Raw genomic sequence first — 13,953 nt, 5'->3', positions numbered from 1 at the left:
CTCCTGACTGCTTATCCCGGGGGAGTCTCCTGACTGCCTATCCCGAGGAGAGCTTCTGACTGCCTATCCCGAGGAGAGCTTCTGACTGCCTATCCCAGGAGAGCTTCTGACTGCCTATCCCGGAAGAGCTTCTGACTGCCTATCCCGGAAGAGCTTCTGACTGCCTATCCCGGAAGAGCTTCTGACTGCCTATCCCGGAAGAGCTTCTGACTGCCTATCCCGGGGGAGCACCTGACTGCCTATCCCGGGGGAGCACCTGACTGCCTATCCCGGGAGAGCTTCTGACTGCCTATCCTGGAAGAGCTTCTGACTGCCTATCCCGGGGGAGCACCTGACTGCCTATCCCGGGGGAGCACCTGACTGCCTATCCCGGGAGAGCTTCTGTCTGCTTATCCCGGGGGAGTCTCCTGACTGCCTATCCCGAGGAGAGCTTCTGACTGCCTATCCAGGGGGAGCTCCTGACTGCCTATCCTAGGAGAGCTTCTGACTGCCTATCCAGGGGAGCTCCTGACTGCCTATCCTGGAGAGAGCTCCTGACTGCCTATCCAGGGGAGCTCCTGACTGCCTATCCCGGGGGAGTCTCCTGACTGCCTATCCCAGGGGAGCTCCTGACTGCCTATCCCAGGGGAGCTCCTGACTGCCTATCCCTGAGGAGCTCCTGACTGCCTATCCTGGAGAGAGCTCCTGACTGCCTATCCCAGGGGAGCTCCTGACTGCCTATCCCGGGGGAGTCTCCTGACTGCCTATCCCTGGGGAGCTACTGACTGCCTATCCCAGGGGAGCTTCTGACTGCCTATCCCGGGGGAGTCTCCTGACTGCCTATCCCTGGGGAGCTCCTGACTGCCTATCCCTGGGGAGCTACTGACTGCCTATCCCAGGGGAGCTTCTGACTGCCTATCCCAGGGAGCTCCGGACTGCCTATCCCAGGGATGCTCCTGACTGCCTATCCCTGAGGAGCTCCTGACTGCCTATCACGGAGGAGCTTCTGACTGCCTATCCCAGAGGAGTCTCCTGACTGCCTATCCCAGGAGAGCTTCTGACTGCCTATCCAGAGGAGTCTCCTGACTGCCTATCCTAGGAGAGCTCCTGGCTGCCTGTCCCAGGAGAGCTTCTGACTGCCTCTCCCGGAAGAGCTTCTGACTGCCTATCCCTGGGGAACACCTGACTGCCTATCCTAGGAGAGCTCCTGACTGCCTATCCTGGGGAGAGCTTCCTGACTGCCTATCCCGGAGGTGCTTCTGACTGCCTATCAGGGGAGAGCTCCTGACTGCCTATCCCAGGGGAGCACCTGACTGCCTATCCCAGGGGAGCTCCTGACTGCCTATCCTGGAGAGAGCTCCTGACTGCCTATCCCTGGGGAGCTCCTGACTGCCTATCCCTGGGGAGCTCCTGACTGCCTATCCCGGGGAGCTCCTGACTGCCTATCCCGGGGGAGCTTCTGACTGCCTATCCCTGGGGAGCTACTGACTGCCTATTCCAGAGAGCTCCTGGCTGCTTATCCTGGGGAGAGCTCCTGGCTGCTTATCCTGGGGAGAGCTCCTGACTGCCTATCCCTGGGGAGCTCCTGACTGCCTATCCCGGCGGTGCTCCTGACTACCTATCCTAGGAGAGCTTCTGACTGCCTATCCTGGGAAGCTCCTGACAGCTGCTTATCCCTGAGGAGCTCCTGACTGCCTATCCCAGGGAAGCTCCTGACTGCCTATCCCAGAGAGTTGCTTACTGCCTATCCCAGGGAAGCTCCTGACTGCCTATCCCAGGGGAGCTTCTTAAAGCCTAGTACACACCATGCAATTTCCCAACAGATAAATGGGTTGAATAGATCATTTTCGACAGGTCCGATCTGATTTCCACTTCTTTGCATAGAAGTGATCAGAAAATCAATCAGAAAAACGATTGGAAATCAGATAGGATCTGTCAGAAATTATCTATTCAATGCATCTATCTGATGGGAAATTGCATGGTTTGTACCAGGCTTACACACCTCAGTTCTTTCTTGACCTTTTAGTGATAGACACATATTTATTATTCCACTATCACTGCACTGGCTGGACTGAGAAAGATGTGACGGAAGCCATCCAGCCAGTTGCCACTGATGATTATGCAACCTGTTGTATATACAGTTCCAAAGCGTTCTAGACTGGCTATCCTGGAGGCTTCCAGACTTCCTACACTAGAGTGGGTCCTAACATCTCATCATAAAGGTGTCATTAAGACATGGACAGATTTGTTTCCCTGATAAATTTGGAAACCGATAAATCCCTGACACCGAAAAACATTTTGTGGTAGATTTGGTAAAACACAGTGGGATTGTTTGTCATTTTGGATTGTATTTAAATTGTGTGGAATTCCTCTGAGTGTCGAAGGTTTCCTAATCCCAGAAGATAGCCATAATGCCTTGGGGAAATATATGCTTGATGTACTCCAAAAAGAGGTCCACACCTGTCTATTAAACTGCTTTCCCTTGAGTGACATAATCTGGCATGTGTCTGGCACGGCGGCAAAAACGCTAGTAAAACATGCTGCAACATTGTGGGAATGAGCCTTGAAAGGTAGAATTTTTGTCTTGTCTTACGCCATTTTTTCTGTTATTTGGAGTCCATCTTTTAAATGAGTTCGGTGGACTCCTGTACACAGTTGTTTCCAGGGATGTGGAGTCGGCACAGAAATCATCCAACTCCTCAGTTTGTGAAACCTCCGGCTCCAGGTACCCAAAAATTGCTCCGACTCCACTCCCCTGGTTGATTCTCTGCAATTTTTGACCATTGGGGATTGGTTAGTAGATTGCTCCAAGAGTGTATGTGAAGGCAATGAGACAATTTGCATAAATTAAGTCCAGATACCTTCTTCATCTCTCCACGCCATCTTGCCTTGTTACTAGCTCAGATATTCAGGCTTAGGGTGGTCGTGGTTTTTGTTACCAGCTCAGATATTTAGGCTTAGGGTGGTCATGGTTTGTCCACCTTGTTAGGTTACACCAAAGTTCTTCAAATTTGTTTCTACTGCAGCTGACTCTAACTTTGGCAGAGAAATTTACATTGATAGGAACAATATGGCTGACTGAATGTAGGGCCAAGGCAAGGTTTGGGTTTGACGGGGCTCTTCCAGCTGGTGAAAGAACTACATGTACTAGCATGTCAGCAAAAGAAAGGACACCCAGAGCACCTCACAGGTTGCTGCCTCAACTTGGAGTAAAGAATACAAAGAAGGTCAAGCCAGCTTCATATGCAAAGCATGCTCTCTGATCCAGGACTGGACTCCTGGAACATCTGGCCACCTCCTGGTTGGGAGTTACTTTGGACCATTTTCCAGTCCTCACTACTCCTGTAGAAGAACTTGGTGTCTGTTTTGCGATTGATGTAACATCTGAAATACAACATGATCTATCAAGCTGAAAACCCAAAAAGAGCTTCTAGTGGCCCGGTTCACAAATGTACCATTCAAATGTTGACATCAGCTCTACAGATGTAATATATACATTTGCATCTCATAGGATGATAGTTCTGGTTATAACTCATTTATCCTACCTGATGGGAACTTTGTGAGATACATTCTCCAGCTGTTCTCCCATTGTGGGAGGGAAAGAGACACAAACTACTGCAGGGAAATCTCACGATTGTGGGAGGGGAGGAGACATAAACCACTGCAGGGAGATCTCACCATTGTGGGAGGGGCACAAACTACTGCAGGGAGATCTCACCATTGTGGGAGGGAAAGAGACACAAACTACTGCAGGGAAATCTCACGATTGTGGGAGGGGAGGAGACATAAACCACTGCAGGGAGATCTCACCATTGTGGGAGGGGCACAAACTACTGCAGGGAGATCTCACCATTGTGGGAGGGAAAGAGACACAAACTACTGCAGGGAAATCTCACGATTGTGGGAGGGGGAGACATAAACCACTGCAGGGAGATCTCACCATTGTGGGAGGGGCACAAACTACTGCAGGGAGATCTCACCATTGTGGGAGGGAAAGAGACACAAACTACTGCAGGGAAATCTCACGATTGTGGGAGGGGGAGACATAAACCACTGCAGGGAGATCTCACCATTGTGGGAGGGGCACAAACCACTGCAGGAAGATCTACATAGTTATTTGGGTTGAAAAAAGACATATACGTCCATAGAGTTCAACCAGAGAACACACAGATCATGTCCTCTAGTCCTTGGAGGAGGCCTAGGGACAAAAAGCTCATCCGCCAAGCTATTATATTGCCCTCTGATGTATTTATACATGTTAATTAGATCCTCTCTAAGGCGTCTTTTCTCTACACTAAATAAACCCAGTTGATCTAACCTTTCTTGGTAAGTGAGACCTTCCATCCCACGTATCAATTTTGTTGCTCGTCTCTGCACCTGCTCTAAAACTGCAATATCCTTTTTGTAATGTGGTGCCCAGAACTGAATTCCATATTCCAGATGTGGCCTTACTAGAGAGTTAAACAGGGGCAATATTATGCTAGCATCTCATTGTGGGAGGGGAGGAGACACAAACTACTGCAGGTAGATCTCACCATTGGGGGGGGTACAAACGACTGCAGGCAGATTTCACCATTGTGTGTGGGGGGGGGGGGGCACAAAAAACTACTGCAGGGATATCTCATCATTGTGGGAGGGGAGGAGACACAAACTACTGCAGGAAGATCTCACCATTGTGGGAGGGGAAGGCACACAAACTACTGCAGGGAGATCTCACCATTGTGGGAGGGAGATCTCACCATTGGGGGAGGGGAGGAGACACAAACTACTGCAGGGAGATCTCACAAATGTGGGAGGGGAGGAGACACAAACTACTGCAGGGAGATCTCACAAATGTGGGAGGGGACACAGATTACTGCAGGGAAATGCTACACTGTGCACTCAGAATATAAGAGCATTAGCCATGTTTGGATATGGTCCATGTCTTACTTTCTAGAAGATTCATGTTCTCCTGAGCTTCTGATCACAGCTGTGTTTTGGAAGGACTGGTAAGAATCACAAAGTTGTTGTTTTCTGTTCTGTGAGTTTCCTCCATTAGATAAGTTCACTGATTGATAAACCCGGCATACACTATACAATTCTGATGGTACAATCTTCTACTACGTATCCAGTTTTTCTAAACCATTGTTCTAGAAAGGATAAACTGACTTGAATATACTTTAAGCAGACACATTAGGTAGTCTCGTAGATTACACTAGTTGACCTAAGCCCGTTTAAAAACGGGCTCTAGGTCTTTGTCCCACCTCCGCCACATGTTATTGCGCGTCCGCCCCTCTGGCTTGTCATACTCCAGTCCCAACGGCTGTCCTTGCGCACATGTACAGTAGCACAAACGCACGTACACAGGGACACTTGTCTCTGTTTATATAGGACGGGAGTCGTTGAACAAGGCATTACAATCAATATTGTATGGTGTATGGTCAGCTCCCTTCAGCAATTATCCTGTTAATCTTCTCTTCTTCTTTTGCTTGCGGCCATCAGGACCACCACAGCTCGGAGGAGTCGGAGTGCGATGACTTTGACCCCAGCTCTAGTATGGAGGTAGGGAAGACCATTATGTGATGATGTCATAGGTCGGGCTGGGGAGAGACCTATTATTAGTGATTGGAGGAATCCCAAACTTCCTCAAATCCAAATCTGAACAGATTCTCAAATCTTGAATCTAATGAATCCTTTACATAAGAATTGTGTGATCCGATAACTGCTATTCTTACACGGATCACAATATTCTTATGAACCAGGATTCAAGAAAATCGAGAGTGTTTTTGGATCCGGATTCAAGGAAATTTGGGTTTCGTCCCCTCTCTGCAATTAACTGATTGCTATTTTATATGCACGATTGTATCAAGCAATCAGTTTTTTCGATCAACGGGGAATTATGGATTGCAGATTAAACACCCACCAACAGATGAAACTGTACTACAGTTTATTACATTTCAAATTTAAATTCCACCGCACTAATTGACAAATGGCGTTACTAATAATCGTGCATCTGCTGCACTAATGGCGTCTACACACATCCAATTTAATCCTGTTATCGGTATAAATTTAGAACTGTTCACATAAAATTGTACCGTTAATGGACAGCCGTACTCCTCTCGTGTTCAATGAACACTCAGATCTGCAGATTAAGAGGCTTTCAAGTGGACAAGCTTTTTGGTTTCTTTTGGCCTTCTACAGAAATCCTACTGATCCTGGCTCACCACAATTGAACTGAATACAGCCGCATTGCTAGGTGTCCAACTGGATTTAGGGCACTTCTAACTGTCAACAGCATGTGCTGCTCCAGGAAGGGGTGTGGCCAATGACTGATGGGACCCTAGCAGGGGTGTGACTAGAAATCTGTAACCTCAACCACAACAAAACTTTGCAACAAAGACCCCCATCCTAATAGAAGAAATCAGTCCCTGGCTACTGTGCAAGGCATGCACTATTTTCCACAAAAAAACATCTTCTAGAATCTTAGATAATAATTAAGCAAGCGTATACCTCCCAAAAACATAATTAGGCAGAGTACCCCTCCCCCCCCCCAAAAAAAAAAAAATAAATTGTCAGCATGCACTCCAAACATAATTAGGAAGCGTATACCATCAAACCCATAAACAAGCAGTTTGTCCCCCCCAAATATAATTAGGATGCGTGGTCCCAAAAATGAAGATAAAGCAAACTGGAGCCAAAGCTCAGGTTTAAGATGAATAATTCCCCTGCAGAGAGGGAAGGCTCAGGATCCTTTGGTGGTCCGCAGTGCACCTGTTGCTGAGCGCGGCCCCCTCCTTGTTGTGACTGCGTGGCTCCTCTGCGTGGCTCGCTTATTAGAAGCTTGAGTGCGTATGCGTAGTAGCACAGACCCGTGGGCTCCGCCCCACTGTGCATGTGCTGGTGGGCTCAGTCAGCTATCGCACGGCCATGAATGCGTAAGAGCCACGTGGCCCTGATAGGGTGAGGGACAATGCATTGTCGCTAGTCAATGGGGGAAGGGGCCTGCTCAGCGACAGGGGACAGCAGAGCACAGAGGGAAGCCTGAATAGGATCCAGAGGCTTCCTTCTCTTCATGGTAAGTATCTGATTTTGTACCCGAGCTTCCACTCAGGCACACTTTAAGAGAAAGCGATATGGAGGCTGCCATATTTATTACCTATTAGACAATACTAGTTGCCTGGCAGTCCTGGCTGCAGTAGTGTCTGGATCACACACAGTGGCGTAGCTAAGGAGCTGTGGGCCCCGATGCAAGTTTTGCAATGGGGCCCCCCAAGCACTCTATACATAACAATTGATACGGCGCACCACAATCTGCCAATGGCAACCACAGTGTCAGAGGTGCAAGAAGGGGATGGGGAACAGTTTGTTAATGATTACCACTATTCAAAGTATCTGTAGAAGTGATTATTATGAGCACAAGACCGATAGTGAGCTAAAACTGTAGTTGAGGGAAGGCCCTTTGGGGCCCCTCTGGCCCAGGGGCCCCGTTGCGGTCGCAACCTCTGCAACCCCTATTGCTACGCCCCTGATCACACACCTGAAACGAGCATGCAGCTAATCCAGCCACATTTCAGTCACCTGATCTGGATGCTTGTTCAGGGTTTATGCCTAAAAGTATTAGAGGCAGAGGATCAGCAGGACAGCCGGGCAATCTGCATTGTTTAAAAGTAGATACATTTGGAGGCCTCCACATCACTCTCGCTACAGGTGTGATTTAAACATGATGTTCCACATAATATAATGGGTAATGTGCTGTGAATATGGCAGTGTGCCCCCGTATCACTGGTGGTCAGTGCTGTGGCATCATACTCACTTTCCAGCGTGCTTGTTGGCCCCAGCTTCCGGCATGGCTGGACTCTACGGAGAGGTTTCGGAGAAGCGGCACGCACACCGGCGTCAGGCAGGCAGCTTTAGCAACATCGATGACTGGGTGCCCTTCAAGACTCTTAAAGGACAACTGAAGGGAGAGAGATATGGAGGCAACACAGGAGAGGGGCTCAAGTACAGGAAGGTTCTGGAGCAGCCTAGCCAGTCTCCAGACTTTAATCCAACAGAAAACCTGTGGAGGGAGCTGAAAACACATCTTAAGTGAGAGGGGTATGGAGGCTGACATATTAATCTCCTGTTAAACAATGCAGAGTACCTGGCTGTCCTGCTGATCCTCTGCCTCTAATGCCATAGCCCTGGAACAAGCATGCAGCAGATCAGGTGCTCTGACTGAAGTGTGACTGGATTAGCTGCATGCTTGTTTGTGTGTGATTCAGACACTACTGCAGATAATGAGATCAGCAGGACAGCCAGCCAACTGGTATTGTTTAACAGGAAATGCATATGGCAGCCTCCATATCCCTCTCACTTCAGGTGTGCTGTATTCTACAGGTTGGGCCATTTATATGTATACACCTTATCTATGGATACACCCCATATACCACACCGTACCATCAATGTTTTTGTTCCAACAGTCTTGGAGGGATCTATCCAATGTGGGTTAGTGTCAGACCAATAGCGGTGGTTTTGTTTGTTAACTTCACCCTTCACATAAAATGGTGTATCCATATAAATAGCCCGCCCTGTACAAATCTGCGTGTAATATGGAAGCCTTATAAATAAATTATACAAGTAATACTAATATCTCCTATCACGCAAATATACTGTATATAGCCTATCAATCACTAAGTATTCACTTACAGAATCAAGGCTGCTGTATTTTTTGTGGGCAGTAGATGGCGCTGCAGCACTGCCTTTTCTCTTAGAAGAGAAGCACATACAGTAACTCAGCAAGAAGAACTGTTACAGTAGAATCCCTTTATAGTAAATTACAAGGGACCAGGAAAAGTAGTTTACTATACAGTATATGACGTTTACTATATCAGAATTGGTCATACATTGTATATTTATGCAGGCAGTAGCAATAGGGGATGCAGAGGTAGTGACCTCACCGGGGCCCCTAGGCTAGAGGGGCCCACTAGGGGCCCTCCTTCATCCATCTTATTAGCTTTGCATTGGTGCTATGCTGGTAATAAACTCCTCTATATGTGCATTGCATTTCCTTACTCTGATTATACCTCTCTGACACTACAGATGTCCCCTCCCCTGCTTACACCTCTCTGACACTGCAGCTGTCCCCTCCCCTGCTTACACCTCTCTGACACTGCAGCTGTCCCCTCCCCTGCTTACACCTCTCTGACACTGCAGCTGTCCCCTCCCCTGCTTACACCTATCTGACGCGGCAGTTGCCTCCTCCCCTGCTTACACCTCTCTGACACTGCAGCTGTCCCCTCCCCTGCTTACACCTCTCTGACACTGCAGCTGTCTCCTCCCCTGCTTACACCTCTCTGACACTGCAGCTGTCCCCTCCCTGCTTACACCTCTCTGACACTGCAGCTGTCCCCTTCACTGCTTACACCTCTCTGACACTGCAGCTGTCCCTCCCCTGCTTACACCTCTCTGACACTGCAGCTGTCCCCTCCCCTGCTTACACCTCTCTGACACTGCAGCTGTCTCCTCCCCTGCTTACACCTCTCTGACACTGCAGCTGTCCCCTCCCTGCTTACACCTCTCTGACACTGCAGCTGTCCCCTCCACTGCTTACACCTCTCTGACACTGCGAGTGTCCCCTTCCCTGCTTACACCTCTCTGACACTACAGATGTCCCCTCCCCTGCTTACACCTCTCTGACACTGCAGCTGTCCCCTCCCCTGCTTACACCTCTCTGACACTGCAGCTGTCCCCTCCCCTGCTTACACCTCTCTGACACTGCAGCTGTCCCCTCCCCTGCTTACACCTCTCTGACACTGCAGTTGTCCCCTCCCCTGCTTAGACCTCTGACAGTGCAGATGTCCCCTCCCCTGCTTACACCTCTCTGACACTGCAGCTGTCCCCTCCCCTGCTTACACCTCTATGACACTGCAGCTGTCTCCTCCCCTGCTTACACCTCTCTGACACTGCAGCTGTCCCCTCCCCTGCTTACACTTTTCTGACACTGCAGTTGTCCCCTCCCCTGCTTAGACCTCTGACACTGCAGATGTCCCCTCCCCTGCTTACACCTCTCTGACACTGCAGCTGTCCCCTCCCCTGCTTACACCTCTCTGACACTGCAGCTGTCCCCTCCCCTGCTTACACCTGACTGACACTGCAGCTGTCCCCTCCCCTGCTTACACCTCTCTGACACTGCGAGTGTCCCCTCCCCTGCTTACACCTCTCTGACCCTACAGATGCCCCCTCCCCTGCTTACACCTCTCTGACCTGACACTGCAGCTGTCCCCTCCCCTGCTTACACCTCTCTGACACTACAGATGTCCCCTCCCCTGCTTACACCTCACTGACACTGCAGCTGTCCCCTCCCCTGCTTACACCTCTCTGACACTGCAGCTGTCCCCTCCCCTGCTTACACCTCTCTGACACTGCAGCTGTCCCCTCCCCTGCTTACACCTCTCTGACACTGCAGTTGTCCCCTCCCCTGCTTAGATCTCTGACACTGCAGATGTCCCCTCCCCTGCTTTCACCTCTCTGACACTGCAGCTGTCCCCTCCCCTGCTTACACCTCTCTGACACTGCAGCTGTCTCCTCCCCTGCTTACACCTCTCTGACACTGCAGCTGTCCCCTCCCCTGCTTACACCTCTCTGACACTGCGAGTGTCCCCTTCCCTGCTTACACCTCTCTGACCCTACAGATGTCCCCTCCCCTGCTTACACCTCTCTGACCTGACACTGCAGCTGTCCCCTCCCCTGCTTACACCTCTCTGACCTGACACTGCAGCTGTCCCCTCCCCTGCTTACACCTCTCTGACACTACAGATGTCCCCTCCACTGCTTACACCTCACTGACACTGCAGCTGTCCCCTCCCCTGCTTATACCTCTCTGACACTGCAGCTGTCCCCTCCCCTGCTTACACCTCTCTGACACTGCAGCTGTCCCCTCCCCTGCTTACACCTCTCTGACACTGCAGCTGTCCCCTCTTCTGCCTACACCTCTCTGACACTGCAGCTGTCTCCTCCCCTGCTTACACCTCTCTGACACTGCAGCTGTCCCCTCCCCCTGCTTACACCTCTCTGACACTGCAGCTGTCCCCATCCCTGCTTACACCTCTCTGACACTGCAGCTCTCCCCTCCCCTGGTTTACTATATCGGAGTTTACTATGACATTCTACTGTAGTTCTAACTATGGTAACTGTATAGAAACAAACACTCTAATTATATAGCGGATTAAAAGTTGTTGCCATGATATAAATGAATAAATAAAAGCAGCTTTCTGATTAGTATAGCACAAGCATCTTCTGTGCTGCAGTACAAATAAACAGTGCAGAGCGATCGGTGTCTGCTGGGAGGGGCTTGTTATTGGGGGTGGCGGTTATAGTTTGGTTGAACTTAATGGTCAGCAATTTTTTGGGGGGGGGACTGGGCGTTATCAAACAGTTGGCGGGTTTATAAAAGAAACACAAAGCACAATACATATGATACAGCGCAGGCAGTAAGATGTGGTATATTTAGGAGATGGGAATATAGAGTAACTACTATTGTATATAATTTATTGCAAACGTTCATCTCTACGGCCTGTATAAGAAAATCATAAGGAATAATACATTATTAAAGAGGAACTTTAGTGAAAATACCTTTAAAATACGTTATTATTTACAATATTCATTTATAAATGATTTATTTAGTCAGTGTTTGCCCATTGTAGAAACTTCACTCTCCCTGATTTACATTCTGACATTTATCACAGGTAGCGACACCTTTAGTCCTGCCAGGTGCAGCTCTGCTGAATGTTTGTTTTACTTAGAATTCCAAAGTAGGAAGAAAATTTACCTGGTCTCCCACAATGCTCTGGGGGTGAGAAATCTGTATAGCTAATAAGCCTAGGCTATGACATCACTGGGTGGGCGGGGCTAAATACAATACACAGCAATAGATAGATATAGAAAGTGTTTCTGGTGCTAAAATTAATGTAAAACTGGGTATCCTGAATAGTTTCCTGCATTCCACTAGGTGGCACTACAGGGCCTCTTTAAAGAAAACCTGGGATAAGCCATAGATGAGGGTTTTTACGTACCTGGGGCTTCCTGTAGTCCCTCTGCTCGATTGACGTCCTCCTGGGCTGGGACAGCACATGGGCGGCGGCCTGTGACTGGCCCCATGCGGGAATAGGGAGGGGACTGGGAAAACGGCAATTGAGCAGACAGACTACAGGGGGTGGGTGTTATAATTTAAGTAGGCCTCAGTTATTTGGCCTGAGTTTTATGTAAAAGGCTTGTCCGCAGTGTATGCCTTTAAAATAAATAGAGTTTCTTGTGATGCAGGCAGGGTGGAAGAAGTCCAAGGTAAGTATTAATCCTCCTCTATGGCTTATCTCAGGTACACTGTAATGCTAGGTACGCCCCATACAATTTTCTGTTAGATTTATTTGCCAGATCAATTTTTTCCAACATGTTCAATCTTAATTTCGATCGATTTTCTGATCGATTTCCATTCACATCTATGGAAATCAATTGGAAAATAGGAAAATCAATCGATATTAAGATCTGACATGTTGGAAAAAATCGATCTGGCAGGTAAATCTAACAGAAAATTGTATGGTGTGTACCTAGCATAAGTGCTTGTGAGGATGGTCAGTGGTCTGCAGATATTTCCTTCCTTCCTGCAGATTGTATACAGATTGTATGCAGGGTGGATTGGGACCAATCAGATACACTCCCTGCTGAATTTCGAGCTCTGTAGAATTTGCATTAAATTTGCATACAATCTGGACTCATTTGCTTGTCTGTGACCAACCCTGGTGTCCAGATCCCCCCCACAACACTCCCTCTCGGTGTCACCAATAATATGATATTAACTTCTCTTTTCTCCGATTCCATTGTAGATCATGAACCCGAACTTCATCCAAGAAGGTGAGTTATATAATGATACGTTCTGTGTTCATCAGTTATTTCTTCCTTTCAGGATTCATCCATTCAGTATTTATAAGTAGGGGGAGAATAGAGCAGAATTCCTCCCAGTATGGCTCTGGCCAGGCTGTTAGGATGTAGTGTAAAGCATGAGGGTCAGCCATACTATCCCAGGGAAAATAACACACATATAAGTAGAAACACACACGTAACTTGTTCCACTTCCATAACATACAGATATTGCACTGTCCACATTTTGATTCCAGTGAATATTATATAGTAAATAAAGAGAAAACTGTTCCAGGCATTTTCCATCTTTACTGCTTCTGGTGGAAGCCAATCCTGATGTCATTTCCTCCCTTAGGCCCCGTTGACGTCTAAAATCGCTAAACGCTAGCGATTAGCATTAGCGTTTCAGCGGGTGATTTTTCCGCACGGGATTTTTCCAATCACTGGACAAAGTAGTGTTTTGGGAGCCATCGTGATTAGCGGTTCTATACATGCTAATTGCGATCGCTCCAGAATCGCCGCCAAAACGATGCCAGTAATGCGTTTGTGATTATCGCTAATCGTAAAACGCCCACAATCGCGGCAATAAGAACACTGTTATACGGTACAATAGGATTAGTGTGTTTAAAAACCATTGGCGGTTAGCGGGAATTGCCCTTACTCTTTTTCCTCCTAGAAACTGCACTGTCATAGCTAGCTTGCTTTTTAAACACGTGAGCCCAGCATAGATCGTATTTCAGCAGCTCACTGAACTGCCCTTAGCCAATCATTGAGGAGCAGGAATGTGGGAAGGGTTATCACAGGATGTACACAAGCCCACCTGTCCACAGGATCATCTCCTCCCATTACACCCTCTCCCGCACCGTGAACAATAGCACAGAGCTGGTACCGGACATCAGGGCCGGTTTTAGCAACAATGGGGCCCCAGGGCAAAATAAACCTGGGGGGTCTCCCAACAGATACCCCGGAACAAAAATTAAGGCATTAAGGGACCTTTTTTGCAGCTGGTATAGTCAGGGTGTGAAGCCCCAATCGGTCGGAGCTCCACATTCTGGCTATCCCAGCCTGCATGGGGGGAACTAGGGGTTAAAAAGTTTCAGG

At 48.5% G+C, this 13,953-nt stretch overlaps 1 protein-coding gene across 1 annotated transcript in view; it reads left to right on the top strand.

The window, feature by feature from the left end:
- Window positions 1-13,953, top strand: part of LOC137525250 (kalirin-like) — a 42,386-nt gene that overhangs the window by 10,071 nt on the left and 18,362 nt on the right. Inside the window, exons 2-3 of the mRNA XM_068246271.1 lie at window positions 5,461-5,520; window positions 12,819-12,846. Coding sequence (XP_068102372.1) covers window positions 5,461-5,520; window positions 12,819-12,846 — 88 coding nt within the window. The remainder of the gene's footprint in view (window positions 1-5,460; window positions 5,521-12,818; window positions 12,847-13,953) is intronic.

The sequence above is a fragment of the Hyperolius riggenbachi genome, chromosome 7 (assembly GCF_040937935.1).
Source record: "Hyperolius riggenbachi isolate aHypRig1 chromosome 7, aHypRig1.pri, whole genome shotgun sequence".
Taxonomy (NCBI): domain Eukaryota; kingdom Metazoa; phylum Chordata; class Amphibia; order Anura; family Hyperoliidae; genus Hyperolius; species Hyperolius riggenbachi.
Note: the sequence above shows the minus strand (reverse complement) of the source record. Positions and strands in the feature narration are given on the sequence as shown.